Genomic DNA, 22420 nt, shown 5'->3' with positions numbered 1-22420 from the left:
ATGCAAAAAAAAAAAAAAAAAGAACTAATCAATTAATCAGTCAACTGAGCAATCTGGGAGGAAGGGAGGAACACTACTGTAAAGATCTCTAGATTATATGTTCTACCCCAAAATCATGCTATGTGGGAACTATTTATATTATAAATACTTTTTTTATATATAAATATTTTGGTTGCACATCTATTTGCCTGAGGAATCACTCAGAGCAAGAGGTGTGTACTTTAAACATAAATTCAGTAAAATGGGCATGTGTTTTATGAAACAATTTTAACTTAGCTATGTAAACACAAAACTTTCCAGTTTATTTTCTGTAAGCTCAATATGACATACGTAGTTTATTACAGTGCTATACTCTGCCATTTACGTAGCATATAGTGTCTGTGAAACCCATGCGCAAAATGTGTAAGTAAATTTCCCTTCTGCAGCGTTTTTGTTAGGACATCACAGAGAACATCGGTTGCAGTTTTTGCCTTTGCTTCCTGTTAAATGGATCATCAAGGCTTCGATCTTGCCAACCTGTGCATGCTTATGTGAGCAACCTCCTTCATTCCTGTTGGGTAACTACAGTGTGCTTGATGGATTAAACCCACAGCAGCTTTGCGTTTAAACAGCTTCTCTTGGAATTGTAGCTATAAAAAATTATGAGTTGACAGGAGCAGTCACATTTGAGGCTTTTTTTTACCTTTTTGGGTACTCGAGAGTTCAGCTGCTAGCTGTCACATGGAAAGATTGGGTGAGAGAACTGGGGAGGTTAGCTGGCACATCTCCGAGCAGAGGATACAGTGTGTGTCTAGGTGGCCGGTGGAGTTCTTGCTACCTTTTTGGATAGATTCAAAAAGAACTCTTTGTTACACTAATATATGTCACCGTTACACATCCATCCGTACCTGGTAATATTGCCAGTTCCAAAGGGAAAATAACAATAAAAATCAGACAGACTCCTCAAATTTATTATAGGAGCTTTATAAGCAAGAGATTTTAAATGATAAATCTAAAGAAGAAAAGTCCTGTCCCATCCTCTGAACCAGTATTAGGGCATATCTGAGTTTTCCCTTTGCTTTTTTCCTATGGAGCGTGAGATGCACATTAAAATGGGACAGCTGAGAAGAACATGCCTGAGACCCCGACCTAGGGTTCTAAGTATCACAAGACTAGCCGTAAGAATCTGTTTTGGCAAGTTGACTAATAATAATAGTAATAATAAAAAAAACTTAAAATGCAGTTTAGATTTTTAATTTGCTAAGTAGTGTTAATTTTCCTCCTTTTTCATCTCTCTACAGTCTGTACCCTACATAACTGCCTGTGCTCCTTGTTCAGCTGTCAAGGAATGGTCTTTCATAAACCAAATCTTCAAATAATTATATTATCATAAGGTATAATGCAGTAGATGCAGGAAGGGGTCCCTGTTGTCACTGCTTGCCTGGCTCTTCATGGAGGTGATCTGCTCTTTTTCAGAATTCCCTGTGGCCTGAATTCAAATTTGTTAAAACCCTGTGAGCATAGGACACAGAGGAAGAGTTCAGCATATGATTAAACTTAGCTCTAGTTTAATTTAGTAAGGCTCTAAAGTTAGGGTTTATTTGCTTGAAGCTTTTGTTCTATGTGCAGATGAATGTGTTTACTGTCACTTGTGGGAATATTAATTTACAGTGAAGCAAAAGTCATGTGTGGTGCAATGTATCTGCATCTCCAGCCAAGATGAAGCTGCGCTTTTAACACAAATTAATGCAGTGTATATGCCTAAATCTAGAGGTTGGTTTTATGCAAGAGGGTAAGATGCTTCACTCCTTATCTCCAAGAGTTACTTTCTAGTTCCGAGGTAGAAGCCCAAAACATCAGTGCCAATGGGAGCAGGAAGTGTCTGATTTCCCAAATCTTCATGTTTTGTATGACTATGGTAGAGCCCATCAGAGTCTGGCTTTGCACTCATAGAATAAGTGTTAAGTTTCTCAACTTAAGAAATTATGTTAAATTGGTTATCTGTTTTGCAGTAATCCTTAGAAATATAATCCAAACAAAATTCTAAGCAAGGAGCATGCTGTAGATTTTAAGAAAATTACAAACTTCCAACAACTTTTTTAGTCTTTCAGTTTCAGCTCAGATCTCTAAATTAGAGATGGAGATTACGATTGCAGACAAACCTCTCGTCCGTCTCCACTGTCGAAGGTGCGGGTTGAGCCGCTCTGGGAGAGCGTCCTCCCCGGGGCAGGACGTGGGCGCTCGGGTCAGCTGGGCTCAGGGGCGTAGTGCTGAGTGAGCTGGACCCACCAGCCAGGCTGGCACAGCTGCTGCCATCTGTTACTTTAAGATATCCCTTTACTATGACATTCCTGACATGCCTGTCTGATTTCTCTTCTTCATAATAATGTTTTAATTTTTTTACTGCTAACAACTTTCAGTAGGTAGCTCTAGCTAGAATGAAAGAAAACGCTTTCTGGAGGTGCTAAGTTAATGGGTATAGTTCAATATTTTTTTAATAGAAAAGAGGCCTACAAGACTTTAAAAAAAAAAAAAAAAAAAAAAAAAAAAAAGGAAAAAAGAGTAACACCAGATGTGGAACTGACATGAGGAAAACAGGAAATTTTGAGATGGGGTAATGCTTCTTGATTGTATTCTTTGAGATGGAAGGTGGTGATTAGATTTTCTTATACAGAAAAGTGTGAGACATCCTAATTAAACACCTTTTGCTGGAAGCCATCCTTGATAAACCCAAACCGCTTGTAGTAGCTCTCAAATATGTTACCTTTGAGGCTAATGCTAGAAAAGTCTCTTAGTTTTTTCCTCCCCCACACTGGAAGGAAATTGTAATTTGAGTGTTGATTCAAGTGTGTGCGTTATAGATTTTATCATTGCTCTCCAGAAGAGTTGATCGATATAGTTTAACTAGTGGTAATGTATAAACTCATAAAAAGGAGAAAAATCCCTGGAAGGAAATTAGGATAGATTTTCCTAGAGGAGAAATGCTATCTGTGGACTGGGGTTTACCTTGCGCCTCACATTAATATTTTGCATGACCTTGCTCAAATCGTTTGACCTTTCTGCTCTCTGTTCCTTTATATTTGAAATAGGATGGACAAAGCTTAGTTCCCAGTGGTTGTGAAAGGATATTAAAGGATACAGCCATGGCAATATGCTTTTTAAACTTTAAAACAATATGTTTTCCCTGTATGAGGGCAGTTTTCAGGTTTTTTAGTGGAGAAGTGTGGAGTGACTCTGCTTCCTATCGTGTCGATGGCACTGCTGAAGCAGGTGACGTTGTGAAGACGCGAGCGCCCGGAACCCGCTGTAGCCCAGAAGGAGAAGGTGAAGTTTTGCGACAAGCAGCGACGAGGGCAGGAACGGCTGAGGTCACTGATGAACACTGAGCCTGGATAAAATGCAGCTTTAGTTATGAATTTTGTGGTTTCAGGTGTATGGCGCTGGAGGCAGTAAGACAGAAATCTCTGCAAAGATAGCGGAAGTCCTCACGCGAGCTGTGGTGGGGTCAGGATTTCAGCCGAAGAGGATGGCTCTTCGGAGTGAGCACGGTGACCCTGAGAGACATTTATGTATCTGCTGAAAGGCTTTGCCTATTAGGAAGGGGAGCGTGATGCTAAGATAGTTGCGTGAAGCCTGTGGGCTGTTTCATTAGGTGCTACTGGACCTAGGTGGGAAATGACCTCATGCGTGCAAACTGGCTGTGATACAGCTCCAGCAGCAGCTGCTTTCCAGCCGTGTAGCTATCTTAGGCTAAACCTTGCTTCGGAGGGCAGGGAAAAGCAGGAATAGCTGAGGGTGCTGCTACTGGGAGTGTGCAAGTGCTGAGTTTCTCTCATGCTCAAACAACATGGGAAGATACTACAGGGGCTAAATGGACTGAAGTGAGGTAAAGACACCTAAATATTAAACATTCACCTCGTAAATTTTTGCCAACTTTTCTCTTTTCAAGTGATTTTTTTTCACATTAGAATCTCAAAGAATTTCAAGTGAGAGAAGAGTAGAGTCTATCTAGTCCTTTCTAAGGGAAATCAGTGGCCAAGAAGGTGAATTGTTTTTACCAACAGCACACAAATACATACGAAAGTTAAAAGTTTCATCTGTTGGGTGGAAATAAAAGGTCAAGGATGCTGGGTTTCCTTTAAAAAAAATTGGGAAAATTTAGAGATGGTTTAAATAGAGTTAGAAGAATAACTATAAGCAATGGTTATTCTCCATGTTGTAAGAAAAAAGTGAAGGAGATTTGGATATCTCATTAGTAAAATGACAGAGTACCTGTTTGGCAGAAAAAGGGAGAGGGATTTATGGGCTGTAAGTACAAAAATGGTTTTTAATGTGTGATTGATAGGTGACCGACTGTATGGGTAGAAGCAGGTGAGGTAAAGAAGGAGCATGGAGGAAAAGGGAAAGAAGGAAGGAGAACAAGCTGTGAGATGACAGAAAAATTAGGGAGAAATAATTCTGAGAAAATGAATTTTGAGATTTATGAGGGACAAATAATTCAAATAGGTTTGAAAGGTCAGTACTGACAGAAAGGGTTGAATGATCAGGTATTACAATTTGACCAGAAAAAATGATTAGGTAATTGAAACAGCTTGCTGGAAGGTGGAATCTGTAAACCAGATGATAAAAGGGTTGAAATGAAGGATGAAAACTTCAAAGAATAGATACAGCTGGTTGTCTTAGGACATTTGGAGAGGAAGAACACAACATAAACTGGTTAATAATTTAAGAGCAAGAGAAGAGTATTGAGATTTATATTCTTTTTAACAGGCAGAAGTGAAATAATCACTGGAGTGAAAAAATCAGCATGAATTTTGGTTGCAGGGAAGAATGAGAAGAAGGGTGGCAAGAGGTTCAACAGAGGCAGATGATAGCCTGTGCAAGCCAAAAAGCTTGAGAAAGAGACAGCAGGCAAGAAAAAGCCAATTTCCCTACAGTTCCCTTTAATCTGGCTTCAGGTTAAGTAGAAGCTGGGCTTTTTAATTTATCCTGTGCTAAATTAGCACTGTGAGGAATTGATTTATGTAGAGCCCTTTAAAATGAATAGTCATTATGGTCTATGCACTTTTTAATGGATACCTGAACATACAAGGCAATGAAAATTCCAGAAATAGGCAACAAACTATATATGTACAAGGAGATAGAATAGGATTTTCTCAGAAGAGAGCAATAACTACCCATTTTTTACTATTCCATGTCCTTCAGCCTACGTTTATTGTAAAAACTGGTGATTTATAAGGGAATCTGAGAGTCAGTGAATATCAGCCTCTGTATGGAATTAAATTCATGTTGGACACTTCTCATGGAAAAACCCACATTCTCAGATATTTCCTCTATGTCCTCTTAGCTTATCCCTGGCACAGATAAAGCATTATACAGACTTGGAAAAGAGGGACCGAAGAAACTTAGGGATCTCCTAAATGTATTATGGTTTTCTTCAATTTTCCTTGGGGAGAATGAGTTTCAAAACAACTACATGCTCATATTTTATACAGTATTTTAAAAGGGGGAATTTGGGGAAAGTAGATGGAGTTTAATCCCCATTAGAATGCTTCCCTTTTCTACCTATGTGATTGATAGCCAAGAGGTACTATTGTCTTTTAATAATTAATATCTCCTTTGTGCCACAGACCAGCTCTTTTGTGCTGAAACAATTTATTCATCTTTTGTGAAATTAAATATTGGCCCCCATTCAGAGAAAACTGATTGGTAAACTGAGCTTGCATTTTTATAGTGAGATAGCACTGAAGCCTTTCTTCGATGACGAATCAGAAGGTGTTGTTCTAGGAAACACTAGGAAATTAAGTAGGATTTGCAGAGTGAACTTGCTTATCTCCTGTATTCAAATACTGCTCACGGTTCCTGTTGACCAGTATTCCTGTAATTAGTTCAGCATCCCTAACAATTTTGTGCATAACCATAATGCAGAATAACTTCAGTTGTGGCTAATGTGCTTGTACTTGCCAGTGMTCGTAGCTGGGTTCAGAGAATAGAGACAGAAGTGGGTATCCCAAGTTTTCATTGTTAAATATGGTTAAATATATTTTTAACTGTGATTGTTTCAAAATGAGCACATAAATGGTCCTAGAAGCTGAAATATGAATTATTCTTTCTGTCTGAATTTTGTAGTGTTCAGAGCCGTGCTCTGTGGATGTTGGAGAGAGCCCGCGCGGTTAAATGCTGTGCTGCGCAGTGGTGCCAGCTTCGAAGGGCGGCACCGTGCGTAGCCCGGCCCTGGCCTGTCTCGTGCGGCGGTTGGGGCTCTACCGTAGCAGAATGAGCCCGAGGAGGGAAGTGAAATCCTAGTCCTGGAAGCACGCCTCAGTTGTAGACTAAAACCTAAAAAAAGGAAAATATTACTACCATAATTTTGAGCCGAAGGTGTGTGGTCTTTTCGGAGCTTCCTTACAGAGCTAAGCAGAGGGCATCTGCCCTAATGGCAGAAGTTCGGGAGAGGGTGGGATTTTAGACCGCCTTGCACTTCTCATGTCCTATCAGCCTATCTAATACTCCCCTACTTAGTGTGAAGATCTTTCAGATTGCTTTTCTAAGGCGTACAGTAGAAACAGTTTAGCTCCTTAACCCTGATTTCCARTGTAGGAGCCAGGAGCCTAAAACTTGAGTGTTGCTCTAGCTTGTACCTACTTAAGTCTTTTTAAGCCTCAGATAAAATTCTTTGAACTGAGAGTTTCCCAAAACAAAAATGAAAAAAGAGAAAAGGAGTAAGGCTTGCATAAAGAATGTATGATAATTGGTGGAAAAGTGGCTGAGAGAAATAAATGGAGAGAAAATATCTTCTAAGTAAATGGTGTGTGTTAAATAAGCAGGCCACTTAAGAAAGGCACCCAAGCCTGCTAATGTTTAATAGGGATGGGTCCTTAAACTGTATGTGACACTTCAGAGCAGAGAAAAGCAAGTTGCTGATACCGTGAAATTTTATCTGATGCCCTATAGCTAATCAGTGCAGTTCACAGTGGTGTTGTCTGCATGTCTGTGATAGCGAAATCTTGGAAAGCTTTTATCTGCAAATATCATTTTTTTCAGCAGTTCCTTCTAGCATCTTGGAAAAATGCTGCCTTACTGTACACTGTTAAAAACAGGGAATGAGGAAGACAAGGCATGGCAAATATGATTTGTTTGAAATGGATTATTTTAGAAAAGTAGTGAAGTCATTTTTGCTGTTAATAACATATAGCCATGATTTAGAAAAGAGGTTTTGCTAAACTAAAAAAACAAACCAAACCAAAACCCTAAATCAGAAAACACAGAGCAACTTGTTTAATCTATTGCTGTCAGCAGCTCTCCCTCTTGATCTCATTTTTTTTAATTTGGAGTCAAGCTTGGGTGCTTTCAAGTTTCTTTTGAGGAGAAAAGTTGTTTAGACAAACTCTGACCCCACTGGAGTTCTGCAAATTATAGATTTTATATTAACAGATTATTTTCTTACAGTCCCAGATTATTTTCATTTACATCAGCAAAATAAGCTTTGGAATATCCAGTTTCAATTCCTGAGATGTTTCTCCAGGAGAAAGCCAGCACAGGTGTCAACTGAGACAAAATTCTGGTCTGCTTTCAGTATAGCATAATAACGTTTTTCTGAGAAGAAAAGAAAAAATTTTTTACTATTTGCCAGAAGGACATTTTCTGTTCTACTCAATTTTCTATAGGTCTCTCAATTTAAACAATTCTTTATTTCTTTTGACTAAAATTAGTGCCATCAGGGAAATGTTCTCTGAAAATACCATGCAGTTTTAATATTCAATTTATTTCTACTGTTGCCAACAGTAACATGTTTTCTTGGCTCTTACCCACTGAGTGTTGATGAGATCAATTTGATTATTCAGCAGCTATAGCCTACCACCTGCTCCTTTTTTTTTTTCCTTTGACTTGCAAAGCTGTTAATATGCTGTCTGCCTTGTTAAGGCCACATTTGTTATTCAGCTCTGTTTAAAAATATGTATATTTTGAGAAGTAGGTTCATTTTTAAACCGACTTTAATCAGTCAAATTCATACTGACGCTAGTTTATTACATCTGAGAGTCTGGGAAAAGATAAAGATTTTTTCAGGTTCATATTACCGTCCCACCATTTCAGCTCTGGATTTTATTATGAATAAGGTTGCAAATTATGTAGATCCATTTCTGAAAATGCTAATGCAAACTGTAGTGTTATCTTAGTTTTATTATAAATCATTAACTACTTTGGACTTTGCCATGTTGTCTTAGGTTATGAATGTATCTTAATTAAATAAAATGTTTTACTTGCATCCTGCAAATGAAGGGGAGGTAATGAGTACCATTCCTYCTTGTTATTTGTTGAACGTCTGGATTTTGTTCCTTTTTCCTCTAAACACCTATGTGATTCTAGTGGAGCTTAAAGCTGTGTCTGAGGATGTTCCCAAAAGAGACAGTGACCCCTCTGTGTGTTCTTCAGCACAGCTTTTAAATTACCAACTTTCTACTGAATTTCTTTTGGAATTACAGCAGTATTTGACCGTGCTTCGTAGCACCCAGTGTGGAAGTAACYCCAGAGTGCAGTGGTTCCTACCTGCTCCCACTCCGCTTCCACAAACTGCATTAACTAGCAGTGTACYGTAACTCTTAACCAAGAAGYAGGCAACTAGTAATTTGAATGAAGTCTTGATATATCATTCCTAAGCTTCTATAAAGCTATAGCRTTCTGTTTAAATCTATTTCTCAGTTTGACTAGAAGATACTGGAGTTGTATTTTAACCACTGTTGCATCCTCTCTTTAGTTAAACATAACTGCCCTCATTAGCRTTTTTCTTGTATAAATGAGATTACAGACTATATCAATGCATTTTTTCCTTGTCCTTAGTCCTTACTTTTAACTGAGTTGATCTTTTTTTTCTCTGATACGTTATTTCTCTTCATTAAAGCACTGAAATTTAGCGGAGGTATGTGTATTTCCGTTGAGTGTGTTCCAGTGTGGACTTTCATCACGTTTGTTGATCGCAATGTAGCTGCTAATGTGTATAAATTTGAAGTGCTTAAGTGTTTTGTTTTATTTTATTTTATTTTATTTTATTTTATTTTATTTTATGTTATTTTATTTTATCTTTTACTGGAACCTGAAAGAGCAGATATTACAATGAAGCAGGCTGAACTGCAGCCATGTGATTTTTTTTTAGGTTAGTAAAAAATTACAGTTTGAAATTTTAGAAAACTTGTTTAGGATCAGAGTAATTTTGCTGTTTCCAGAGGATATATTTGTAGTCACAGTTTCTATCCCCCAGGTTGTTAAGCACTATAYATATACCATAGTTAAAAAAGCAGGGTGACAAGGCATGTCTACTCCGTGTGTGTGTCATCTTCTAGTCATGGCTGTGAAGTTAGAAGCTCAGCTGTAAAGCTTACAAGGGTTTCCTAAGGCAGGCAGGGAATCGTCGTTCGTGTTACGCAATTTGTGCTTTTTCAGACCAGTTGGCAAATTCAGTATAACGGTTTCAGCACTTGTCCTTTACTTTGAGCTTGTTTAAAAATCTAACGCTAATGTGGCTTGGGTTTAAGGCATATGAATTATGAAAGTGAAAATGTAATACAAAACTGTTAAGAGTTTGAAACCTCTGCAAATGAGAAGGATACATTATGTGTTTTTTTAAAAAAGGCCTTTATAGAAAAATTTCACTGCTAGATGTCAAGATGGATTTGACAGAGTATATCTTATTCCTCTTTTCAGCTCATTTTTCATCATGACTTTATCTGTAATTCTTTCTATCTTACTCTCTTGTCTACTGAAACATTTTTGGCAGTATCAAGCTGTCATAATATTGCAGTTTTCCAAATACCCTGATTCTACACATCCTACAAATACCCTCAGACTTGCAAACTGAACCGCCTTCTTCTCTCCCTCTCTCCATAGATGTGTAAAGTGTAGAATTTTTAAAAATACCTTTTCTCTGCCTTCCAGTATGAGTTTCCTAAGTTCTATGTTGCTACTCTGTAATAGCCAAAAATTAGTATTTTATAGACTCGCTTTGCAGCCTATTAAATTTGTTAATATTTCTTGAAGGGCTGGACAGCCCATGTGCCCCAGTTATGAAAGACAATGTTGTGGTTCCTCTGTCCATCATTGTGGGTATGTTCTCAAATGTACATTTATAATCTTAAAAGTCCATTTGACTACTTGAAAATTTCTGGATTCAAATTTCCTACTTTTTACTTAACACATTCTTCATATCCCATGTTCATCTGTAGGTAATTTTGAAGACCAAGTCAAAAGCTCTTTCATTTCTTGAAAATTCAGATGGAAACAAAGTCATACTCTACTACCATGGCATGCTTTTCAATGAACATCCATATGCAAAATCTGTGCAAAGTCTATGTATATGCATCATGTATATACATGAAACAACATCATTAAGAAGGAAACTCATTTTAATTGCACTTTGCATTCTAATTTTCTAATATGGCTTTTTTTCCTGTAATATTCCCAAGATTTTCCTTACTGTAAAACTCCTGGCTTGTTTAAATATTTGAGATTCTGTTTTGAAAAGAGGCCTAAGAAAAAACATGTATTACAGGTATTTCTTTTTTCCCCGCATCAAAAGAGATTCAGCTTAATTCTCATTAATCAGTTCTCATAGGAGAATGGACCAAATCAAGGCATATACATATTTTTCTGCTTACTACTTTCCCTAAATAATGCAAAGTATAGCAATAATATAGAAGAAAAATTAAGATGATACAATGAAAAGATTATGCCAGAATACTAATTCAGGCTATCTAATCCAACCTTCTATCTATACAGATAATCTATGATTTTATAATGGCTGCTTATGTCTCCTTCTGTATATATAGATTTCTTTCAACTCCTAAAATTTGACATTTCAGTTTGACTTTTGAGTTAAACAGACAATACACACAAAATGTATTTAAAACAGTAAACATGTATTTAAAACATAAAAACCGCCTTAAACAAGGGAGTTTATAGTGAAAATATTACTGCCCAAATGACATTTTGTAAATGAGAGYAACATGAAACAAGTGCATCATGATCAGGTACCCTGAGAAGATGCCTTCTGCTTTCCCTAAGGAAACTAGGGTTTCTGGACATGGAGGCAGAGATAGTTGTCACCTTAAATGTGYAGATAGAAACTCAGATGGGTCTCTGTAAATGTTCGAAAGATTCTCCCTCCTCCCCCTGGCCTAGATAATAGAAGAAAAATGCTATATTTTTAAACATTTTTTCCTCTGTCCTAGGAAGATTCAATTTTGGGGGGGAAAAAAATAATTTTTATTTGTGTTTAGTAAAAGGGAAAATGTGCAGAGACATCTAAATCAATAGCTGTATGTTTAAGAGTACAACTAAATCAATAGCTGTATGTTTAAGAGTACAACATACTTAAGAATAATTGACTTCTGATTAATTCCCTGTTTGTTGTGGTGGAGCTATGAGACATGCAAGGTTTTCTTACTGGTGCAGCATGGCAGAAATCGTTGAGCAAGCCCATGCAACCTGAAGGAGCTCCTGGCTCTCAGTGTAAATATATGATGCTTTAACACTTGAGCAATGATCACATCACCTTCATGATCAAGAGAAGAAAAGCATGTAGCACTCTGTGGCAACCTCTTGACCTTCTTGACATCAGGACTATGTTTTAGGAGTATCAAAGGGGGAGGGAAGAACAGACGTTTAGAGAATTTTAGGCCTCTGAATATGTGTAATAAGTACCTTATTTGACTTTCTGAAATGCCCATGCGTGTAGCTTCTTAATTCATATGGTCTGTGTTCTTCAGATGGAAAGTGTAGGAGAAKAAGGGAGAGATCTTGGAGCAGATACTAGAGTTGGGCTTGACCTGGATGGTCCAATGGTGTTACTCTGAGTCCCCTCGCCTTAGGATCTATTCTTGTTCTCGGGCACCTTCCTTCCCCCACTTGCCGCACATCTTCGGGGCTCTTGACTGAGACAAGAGTTTTGATTCTGAGTCACTTGGAAGAGAGAAATGAGGGAGAAGCATAAACACTCTATTGACTTTACTTACTGAAGAATATATATACACTCTTAAATTTGGGCTATGTCTAATTTGTTGTTTAAAAAAACAGATGATTGTATCTTTTTGGAATGTATATGAAATTATCTTAATATTCTGAGATTGATTTCCACAGGCTTTTCCTTAAATGATACTACAAACATTCTTACAGTTAAATTTTTAAAGCTACATTACGTCAATTTTCTTGTTTAGCAATCACTGAAGGGAAGAATTTGAGATGTGATAGGACTACAACTTTTTATTATATATTGATAACTCACACTTTCTACTTAAGGCACAGTCTATAGACTTGGAGATTTCCTAACTTTTCTTCCTAGATGAGTATCAGATGTGAAGCAATGACGACTGGCTGTCAAAAAGAATTGATTGTGCTGAATTGCATCACRTAGTAGTATACTGTATCTAGAAGACTCCCTTAACACTATTTTAAAAGGAGTACTAGCACTGTGTCACTTTTGCTGTACTTTATTTAGTATAAATGCACGTAGCATCAGCAAAATTCTTGAATCCACGTATTAAGAGAAAGGCACAAATAGGAGAGAACAGCTCAGTTTTTTTGTATTTCATGCTTTAGAGAAGGACACTTTTACGTAGAGGAAAAAAAATAACTGTACCAAAGGGACTTTGGTTTTATCCATTTTGACTTTTCTTATATTATCAGTTTTGCAGAAGACCGATAGTTGCACATGGTAGTTTAGATGTCAGAGGCCGGATGGGYGATGTATTTAGGTATTAGGGTATTAGGCTATTTCATTTTTTCCTATTGAAGTCAGTATGATTATTCATGTCAGAAGGCATTAACTACACCTACAATATTGTAATCTCAAGTACTCTCGGACAGACTTGGATTCTCATACAATTTCTGTCATTTTTTTAGATCCGTGTCTTAATGGATTCTAGATCTTCTGCTTTGGAATTGCAAATCCTCTACAGATTTTCTGTGGAAAATCAGTTCGATCTTTTGCTCATTTAATTAAACTATCTAGAATAAAGATTGTTTTGAAACATAAGAGAAGTTTTTCTGTACATTTATTAACAGATACTATGCAGAAATCTTCCAGAGTCATATATCCTGCATGTCTTTCAAAGCCATATTTATGAATTTATGGAAGATAATCAAATTCCTCCATTGTATTTTATTAGCCAGTGTGACAGCTTCATTTTGGACAGAGGTTGTCTTGTTAGAAAAACTGATAAAGAAGGTCTAAGATATAATTACGATTTCTGTGAATAAAGCAGAAATGCTTGGGATTAGATAAGATACASAAGATTAGATATACAAAATATGTAAAGTACTTTTCTGTTAATAGTTTAATTAAAGCTGAATTTTGCAGTCCACGGCTGGATTAGAACATAATTTCAGCAACTGTTGTAATAAGGAYGTAGGCAATGTTAGGTTTGGTAACAGAATACAAAATTTGAGACATTATTTTAAATTTTGGTCAAGAGTATAGCATCTTCTTTTTATTTGAGTTAATTGCTGATTGTATTAGATTCTGCATACATTTATGTCAGTRATTACAAGAAGAATGCCTTGGTAAAGCTCACAGTACCGGCAGCCCTCTACATGCCCTTTTTTCTTATGAATATGACTCATCTRCTGCTTCAGATGACAAAGGTGAAGCTGTGGCTCCAGACAGTAGCTGAGGAATATATCATACAGGGTCTACAGTGAATATAAGAGAGCCAATTATAAACAAACTCGTTGTCTGTGACCTTATGTGCTTCCGATGTCCTCATTACCAGACCATAGATCAGACTGTCAGCATGAGGCACAGCAGAGAGAGGCCGYGGCTCTGCAGTGTAAAAATACATGAAATATGGCCAAGCTGCTGATCAGCACAAGGCAGGAACCAGCTGTCAGTCATGATGCAAAAATCTTAAGAAATCATGTATGCAAAGAAGGCAAATTTGGCCATGCTCCAAATGCACCTATTCTATCTTTGTCAATTTAATGTAAAAAAAAGTTAGTAGTATCTGCACAGTGTGAATCTTCTTAACTTTTAATTCTTTGAACAGTTGCTGCAAGATTACTTTAGGAAATATTTTTTAGCATAACAACTTTAAATCTTAATGTGCATGTTACATGCTGTGTAGATGCAAAGCATTTTAYGAGTTTAACCTCGCATTCAATGAAGTCTAGAAAGTACAGTGCATTATTTGCATTACTGTGCCAAATTCTTCCATCTAAGTTTTCTGTGCTGTAGAGATCAATTGTATCTCCTTCAAAGAGTGGTTATATGTCACTAAACTTGACCTGGCAGTGCCTCTCTCTGACATAATGATGTTACTGTCTAAAGTCTGTTCTTTGTTATCTTCATCATCTAAAAATCCACACTGTAGAAGCTAAAAAAAAGCATAATTTCTCCTGTGAGCAGGTAGTATAAAACAAAACTGTGTATTAATATGCTCTCTTAGACTTTTTACACTGTTGTAATTCTACTTTTAAATTGTGCTTTTATTTCCACAATTCCAAGAACAAATGTCTAAATGGAGGTGTATGATCTGTGGTTCAATGGTCTGTGTGAGTACTGAAATTCTAGTTACACTTACACTGAACGTTACGAAAAAAGTATATTTAAATAATGGAAATCAGCAATACATAGGAGAACAGTTTTTTGTTCTCCTAGGGTAATGGGTAATTCATGAATATGGTAATTCATGGGATTTTCACCAATTCATTACCGAGGACTACGACAGAAATAAAACATAATTACTCTGTGTGAGTAGACAGTTGAATCCAGGCCTAAGAAAACAGTTCTAATTTGATTGACGATAGACYGTAAGTAAGGGCTCACTGAGGGGAAAATGCAGTTCTTTAAACTTTGTCAGTGTGTGTGAAAGCGCTAGTAAAATAACGGTTTCAACGTTTCGTTAGGGACCTCTTTTATGAGGACTGTTAGATACTTTATCTGAGTCTTATGAACATTTTTCCATTATTTCTCTCTTGCAAGTGGTGTGCAATTCAGAGCTGCCTAGACTAATATTTGCATTTCAGGTGCGTATATGAAAACTGTACTATGATACCTCTGTTAYAGACACCACTTGGCAATGGCTTTTAGACTGTTCGGGCATGAGCAAGGTTGATTAGTCAGCTCGTACTTTAAAATCAAGACTTGAAGTTCATGGTGTATTTCTCTATTATTCTATAGAAGCTTGATGTTGGTAATTCGTTTTTTAAAAAAACATAAAAATTCTATGGATTCAGTATTTTAGAAAGCTTTGTGAGGCTATTGAAGTCTAATAGCTCTCAGCTTACACATTTTATAATAGCTTAATATATCAAGGGGTAGTCAAATATTATTTTCTTGATAAAATACTTAAGGAGAGCAGGAAGCACAAAAAGACTGATTTCATTGTACTGAATATAATTGTAAAAGGACCATTAACTGATGGGATTTGTGCTGGCTGGGAGGAGATAGAGATATGGCATATGCACACAAAAAATGAAGGATGGGAGATGAATAGGCCTTCTAGGGAGCTGATCTTTACACGTCAGATAAAGATCCTTCAGGTCTCTCATCTGCAGGCTCTGCAACATGAAAGGCTGCCTCTCGGAGGCAGGAACGTGCACGCAGAATCCAGGGATGAGACCTTTAAAACAGTCAGTTTTGAGACCRACAGTTGGGCAGTTGGGTTCTGGGGTAGGTTTTTTTTGGTTATTTTTTGTAATCCCTTTCAAACTTAAAGAAAAGTTCATAGGCCAACAGAATAAATAAGACCTGGATCTCTCTGGATCTTTCTGTTTTTTGCAATAGCTATYTTGCTTTAAAGATAACAAATCTGCTTGACAGATTAAAGGAAACCCTAGTGGCAGGTAACTCCTCTTTCAAAGTGTGATTAAAGCACATAGTTGTGGGCAGCGGCTGTCTTTCAAAGATTAGTTGTTTTCTTATTAGTAGAAGATAATGCACTCAGAACTGCAGATATTTAGAAAATAGCAAGGAAGAGAGCATTTCTCATTCATTAAAAAATMCTTAATCTAGGAACGTTTATTAAACAAAATCTTGTTTAATCACAGTGTTTTCAAGTATCTTAATATCAGGTGTTGTGTCAACAGCACTGGCTGTCTAGCATCAACCCTTTTGATCTCTCTTACATACAAACACCATCTCACAGATCTCTGTCCGGCATCCTCCAAAAGCATAGCATTACACATTATAGCATTTTTTTTAGCTTTTGCAGCCCTACGTTCCTGATCATGTTTTCTCTATTTACATACTCTCTATCTAAAGAGACAATGTCCACTGATACTGTGTTAAAGGCCTGAAAGTGCTTCACAGCTCAAAAAAAAAAAAAACGTGTACAGAGAGCTGAACCGAGGCTGGTGATGAGAACCGAGTGAAGCGTAATGTGCAGGAACAATAAGGGCATGCGTAACTTGAATTTGCTTCACAGTCTAGCTATTTTTGACCCAGGAGTCCTGACTTCTTACTCAAGCTCTTCACAAAGCTTTCTCTCTATGGAACAGTGGATGTCTCAGGCATTTGACTGCATGCTTTTCCAGCAGGAGACTCTTTCTACTTTCATATGAACATCTTAACCTTGCATAGAAACATCAGAACAACTTAACTTCGTGAATATATATGTATAAACTATATGAATATATACATATATGTATATACTCTTGCACTATCTGTCTGAAAAATATCAAAGATACTGCACTGGGCAGAATTAATTTGTTTTTGCATGCACAACCTTCCTATCATATCCTATCCTATATATATTATCCTATCCTAACCTTAAAACCTGTGTGTTTTAAAATACACTCTTGAAAATGAAATCCTGCACATAAAAGCTGATAGAGAGTCRTCTAGTGGAGATGGGTGAGCAATCAGAGTGCTGTAGTGATCTTCCTCTTGCATTTTCTGTGTATACATCAGATGCAGTTATAGAATAACAGGCCTGTTCAGTTGCYGGAATATAAGCTGAAAATACAATATTTATCTTTATTTACAGACATTAAATGACTTATTCTTATGAACACTGTCAGCTACAGCTACGGATTCCTCTTAGTCCTGACTGAAAACCATTATGCTATTGATCATTTTTATAGTATTTATGGGAAATATTGATGGAAAAAGCTATCTGTTTCTGACTAGGCTTTAATTCAGTCTCTGACATAGGATGCCAGGCAAATAATTTAGACTTACATTTTCAAAACTAGCCAGGAATTTGAGTCATCATAGTTAAAAAAGAACATCTAGAGTCCTTGCACTTCTCATTGACTTCAGCTGTTGGATACGTTTTGTGAAATGGGTCTAATAACTTGCAGAAAAGTCGAATTAAATTGATTATGTTATGTAATAGAGCAGAATCCAGGTTCTTTAGTTAGATAGCGAACAAGACATCATATTGCTGTATCAACATGTCACTGTGCCTTGTGCAATTAGRCCTGGTTGTGTGGCCCCATGCAATTCCATTAAAAAGTCTTTTTTGGGGTCTAACAGCACAATTTTCTAGTTGTACATCATTTTTACTCTGTAATGTCTGTGAAATCGGTTACCTTTAACAGACTAATACTAGTTTAGGGAGCTATTTTTAAGCAGTGTAGAAATTGTGCGTAGTGTTATTTAGCAGATTATTTAGATACATATCGTAACTCTTAAAACTGGCTGAAAAATTGGTTAAGAAAAATAAGAACACGGTATTTCTTCTTTGAGGAATATTCTTTTTTTTTTCTCCATTTGAGGCAGAAAAGAGAGAGATTTATGTCCTTACTTGCTTTTAGCATTTTTGCTGTATAGTGCAGATGAGCTCAGGAATGTACCAACTTTTCAAGAAGGTGAGGTCTGGCTGCAGTTCTTTCAATCTGAAATTACTGGTGGTGTTAATGCTCCTCATATATTGTTTATCAGTATGTACATTTASGTCCTACTGCCTTTTGTAGAAAACAGTTGCAGTTCTCTGGGTTCTTCCAGCAATGAAGCACGCTGGAAGACGCCTAAGAAGGCAGCATTAGCTGCACTTGCATGCATGTAGCAGTAAATGTCCTATCTCGCTTTGTTACAATCTGGTGAAATATGACTTAATCGCTGTAAGTCGTTAGAGCATAGCCTAAAATTACATGCAGAACTGGCTGTACTGAGTGAAGAAATTAGATGTACAATTACAGAGATGTACAATTAGATGTACAGTTRTAGAGAACTGAAAATTCTGTAGGTATCTATGTGTCCAGTTGGGTCAAGGGAGAGTTATGCTATGTTTTGTCCCAGTGTAATCCCTCAGGTTGCATTAGAATAGTTTTTCTTTTGTAGGTCTGGTAGCTGGCTAGTTTGGAGGGTACCTGTGCTTGAGAATGCCTGTAAGATACTAATAATTTTTCATCAGCCCAGAATCATGAGAGTTGGCAATAAAGCAAACAAGTGGTCACAGTTATCTTCTGTCAGCAGAGTAGACACATTTTTTGATAGGATGCTTGCAAATAAAAAAGAAAAGATAAGGTCCTATGTTTTGCCTTGTGAAGTGCATCAGCTGTAAGTCGATAGAGGGAAGAGGGACTGCCCTCAGGGGACCAGACACCGCTGCGTCTGGTGCCCTGTGCTGGGGCTGAGAAGAGATGCTGGCAGCAYCACCTCTGCGATTTCAGCTTACGTGAACTTTCCGGTCATCCTCCTTTTGGCTGTGTGGGAGAATGAAAATTTCCAATTTCACTGGAATCCATTCATTGGAATCAAATCCATCTGGGAGAATGAATTTTCAACTGAAAATGTGACTTAGACCACCCGTTCTTTTTCTATAGGTATTGATCTGAATACTAAAAGGAGCATAAGGCCTACAGTGAATATATATCATTAAATAGTAAAGCATTTTCTTTCCTTGTTATCTGGTGGACATAGAGAGGCTATTTCTATGTAAAAGAGGACCATGATTCCCCAGAAACTATTGCTAAAATTTTTATAAGCTATAAAATAGTTTGATTTCAAAGTAAGTCACTCAAAAATTAGGACATGGACTATGTTCAGATGAGGTGAGTTCTTTCTGAGAAAGCGAGCTTTCCTGCTTTGAGGACAGGTGCCTGCCTCCAGGGCTGCAGTGATGGGGRTGCCCCGGAGAGCTTGTTCTCCAGCTCAGGAGAACAAGCATTTTGTTTGGAAACATGATAAATTTCATTTKCAAAATTTTAGCAAACTACTCATGAGTATGTACAAATAGTTATTTTTCAAAGGTTTAAAATTTTGTATGGGAAAAGACAAGTCACCAACACTGTAGTTGTGTTTGTGCTCTCAGGAGAAGGCTTTGAAGGAGAATCATCTGATCTGCACGTTCACTTGCTTTACTTCCTGTGGAGCAGTCTGGACATAGAATTCTTTCAAATTAAATTAAAGTGGAAAAATGCTCTCTAGGAGCATACTTTACKCTCTCCAATGGCTAATGTGCATTCAGTCCATGGGACCAGACTACAGCTCGTCCAAATTAAGGAGTTTTTATGGGTCACTAGCAATCACAGGGGYTGTCAGTGCAGCCTGTAATTGAAGCTAAATAATGTAATGGGAAAATAAATATCCATATAACGGTGTTTTAAGGTTCTAATAAATTCTATTGAGTTGATAGTAAATTTAATTAATGCACATACTGAAGGTGTTATGCATGCTAGGAGAAAGTATTTTCAGAAGGKTATTGATTGATTTTGAACTTATCTAGAACGCCTTAAGTGAAGTTAGTTTTAGGATTAAGCTTTGTAATGCAGGATGGTTATACTTACCTAAGTAAATAAAATAATTTTTAAAATCCCTTTTTGAGAAAGTATGGTGCATCTTTACTCAAATATGTATTAATTCAAAGTAACTGCAAAAAATATAGATAATATACAGARAATTATACTGAGAAAACATATGTATGGAGAACTTAAAAAAGAAATCCTTTACTATGTGACAAAYCAGTAGGATTAAATAAAAATAGTGAATACCAATATGACTAATTGGACATTCTGTTTCCCAAAAATCCTTATTGGTAGATAATATTTAATTAAAAATACAGTAGTTTGCACTAGTGATCGGAATGTATAAAGTTTACTTCTAAATGCGCTGAACTTTATTATTAATATCAGTGACTGTAATGTATTAGATGCTTTCCAGATTGCCCATAGGTATTTTTAAAAGCCTTCTCGGGGATGTCTTAAAAAGTTTAGTGTCTTACAAAGGCTGAGGAGAGAAAAGCGTATTAGCAGTGGGAGCGTTCTCTATTAGGATCTGTATTATAGCTGTGCCTTCTCCACCTGATATTAACCRTATGCTGTGCAGCAGTTACCAAACTAAGATTCAGAAGAAAGTACCTTTTGTTCTCTGTTCGCTGTTTGCCTTTTGAAGCCACGTATTACGGAAACCAAAACTTACGTCCTTTTCTTCTTTGTTCTTCAGCGCCTCGCTAAAGAAGCAGAGAAATATCAAGCATCACATCAGTGGAGGGATGAATTTGGGGTAGGTTTCACCTTTTCTCCTTTCACYTTCTCAGAATTTTCCTCTTTGAAATGGTAATTGTATTCTTAAAAATACGCTGTTTATAAATCCGTCACAAAAGGCATCATTGCCCGTGTGCAGSTGTTTTATTTTACTGAGTAAACAGAGCTTCAGTCTGGGCCTYGGGTGAATAAAGTGGATTTTCCCCTTCATAAGCTCCTAGAGAGCGTCACAGGCTCAGTGGTACAGCTCTGAGGGGTGGCCAAGACATTTGTTTGGTCTGAGATGTAAGGAATAATTGCAGAGAAGACATCTGAGTGATAGCTACTACCAGTAAAATGTGTGTCCTGCTCCAAGCACCGGAACGCAGCATCAGAGAACTGGTTTTTAACAAGTTGTTTTTGTTTACGTGGTTGGGAAAAATCGGGGAAAAAAAGCATAATACAGAAGGTTTTGTATATCTACATGATGGTAATGTCATAGACCGTTTTTTAATCCTCTCTTAGTACTTTAATAACTGCATCTCTTCTCTACAATATTGTAGCACTGCTACAAGAGACCTTAATCCGGTCAAATGCTGAGCCAGGCTCTTCAGTCATTTCGGACCTTGTTGAAAGACAAGTGAGATTGTCGCAAAATGTACAACATTAATTCTTTTATATTGTTCGAGTCRAATTAATACTGTGCTGCATGACTATAAGCCTGTTAATTTTAGGCCACAGTTCCCTGCTAAGTGTCAAAGTCATTTATTATGCCTTCATTACCTGTTCTTTCCGAAGTAAAAGCAGATGGTACTTTTATGTGTTGCTGCTACAAACCTAGCTTCAGCACGTATACTGCAGTAATACAGACACACAGATAAATGCACTRTGCTTTTCTTGAGATGTCCCTTCTGATCCTGTGTTCCTCAGACGCTTTAACATGGAGATCTGCAAATGCGCTCCTAAGGTCAGGCCAAATTCACATAAAAGAGGTTGGCTTCTAAGAGTGCAGAGAGCTGGGGTGGTTTTCAAGTGCAGTCTGTGCAGAGGCACAGCTTCAAATACGTGATAAACTGCAGAATGCCTGTTCCATGGGGATGCAGTAATAAGAATGCTGCAGCGACCTTTTCTACTAGGAAAAAACCCTACAGTTTTGATGGCCTCTGTGCAGAACGGCATGAATGTTATCAGATGCTCTTCCTAATAATTTGCTTTCTGTTACTGTAGAYACTGGCATCGCATAAACAACACCGTCCCAACTTTTTGCTTTTCTTTTTACCCTTCACCTCCAGTAGAAATCACTCAGGCTGGAGAAATTTCTGGTTTCATTAGAATTCATTGCCAAGAAGACATCTCAAAGTAATTTTGAAACGTGATTTTATATTAATGTATGTGGCTCAGACAATGWCTGTGGTTAGAATGAAAGAACTGTGCAGTTAGATTTATAATAAAGTAACTGCAAACCAAGCTTGTTTTTTACTRTTTTGAATTTGGATGAGAACACCATGCAGCGTATAATAACCTTGACATTAGGTTATGCAATTAAATTTTGAATAAACGAATTAAGCTTCTTATAATTTAATTTGTTCCATTTTTGCCAGAAGTAATCTTTCTTCGCTTCTGGCCTACTTTTTAGAAAATGCCTGTTCAAATTAGTTTGCACACAGATCTTTCTGATAAACTTAATTTTCACTGGAAGATTCATTTTCCTAATGCCTGGAAAATGGATGGAAAATAGAAGATGTACTATAAAGCTTTCCGTAGTTGATGGTTCTTAATGTATTCCTGGTAGCATTATGAATGGTCTGCTATCGTACTGTATAAGGTTTATTTCTTTTCTGGGAGTTGTTTTTGGTGATGAAAGCCCTTTGAGCCCTATTGCGTATGAGTCATTAGAGAAACCCACTCTTTAGTACAGGCTATTTCTTCTTCTAATTAGCTCACAAGCAGCAATGTCCTTGACAGTCAGATTGCAGTGCAGCGATCGCCTATGGAGTTTTGGGGAGAAAATATCACAAACAAGCAAAGTCCAAAAGGTTCCTTCTAG

The 22420-nt window shown here is 37.1% G+C and overlaps 1 protein-coding gene across 1 annotated transcript in view; it reads left to right on the top strand.

The window, feature by feature from the left end:
• CACNA2D1 (calcium voltage-gated channel auxiliary subunit alpha2delta 1) overlaps nucleotides 1-22420 on the top strand; it is a 337698-nt gene that overhangs the window by 109525 nt on the left and 205753 nt on the right. Inside the window, exon 3 of the mRNA XM_085298915.1 lies at nucleotides 20354-20413. Within this exon, the coding sequence (XP_085155041.1) occupies nucleotides 20354-20413 (60 nt within the window). The remainder of the gene's footprint in view (nucleotides 1-20353; nucleotides 20414-22420) is intronic.

This window comes from Rhea americana, unplaced genomic scaffold (assembly GCF_003343005.1).
Source record: "Rhea americana isolate MKP2758 unplaced genomic scaffold, rheAme1 scaffold_1, whole genome shotgun sequence".
In the NCBI taxonomy this organism is placed as follows: Eukaryota; Metazoa; Chordata; class Aves; order Rheiformes; family Rheidae; genus Rhea; species Rhea americana.
This window is presented reverse-complemented; position numbering and strand designations above follow the sequence as displayed.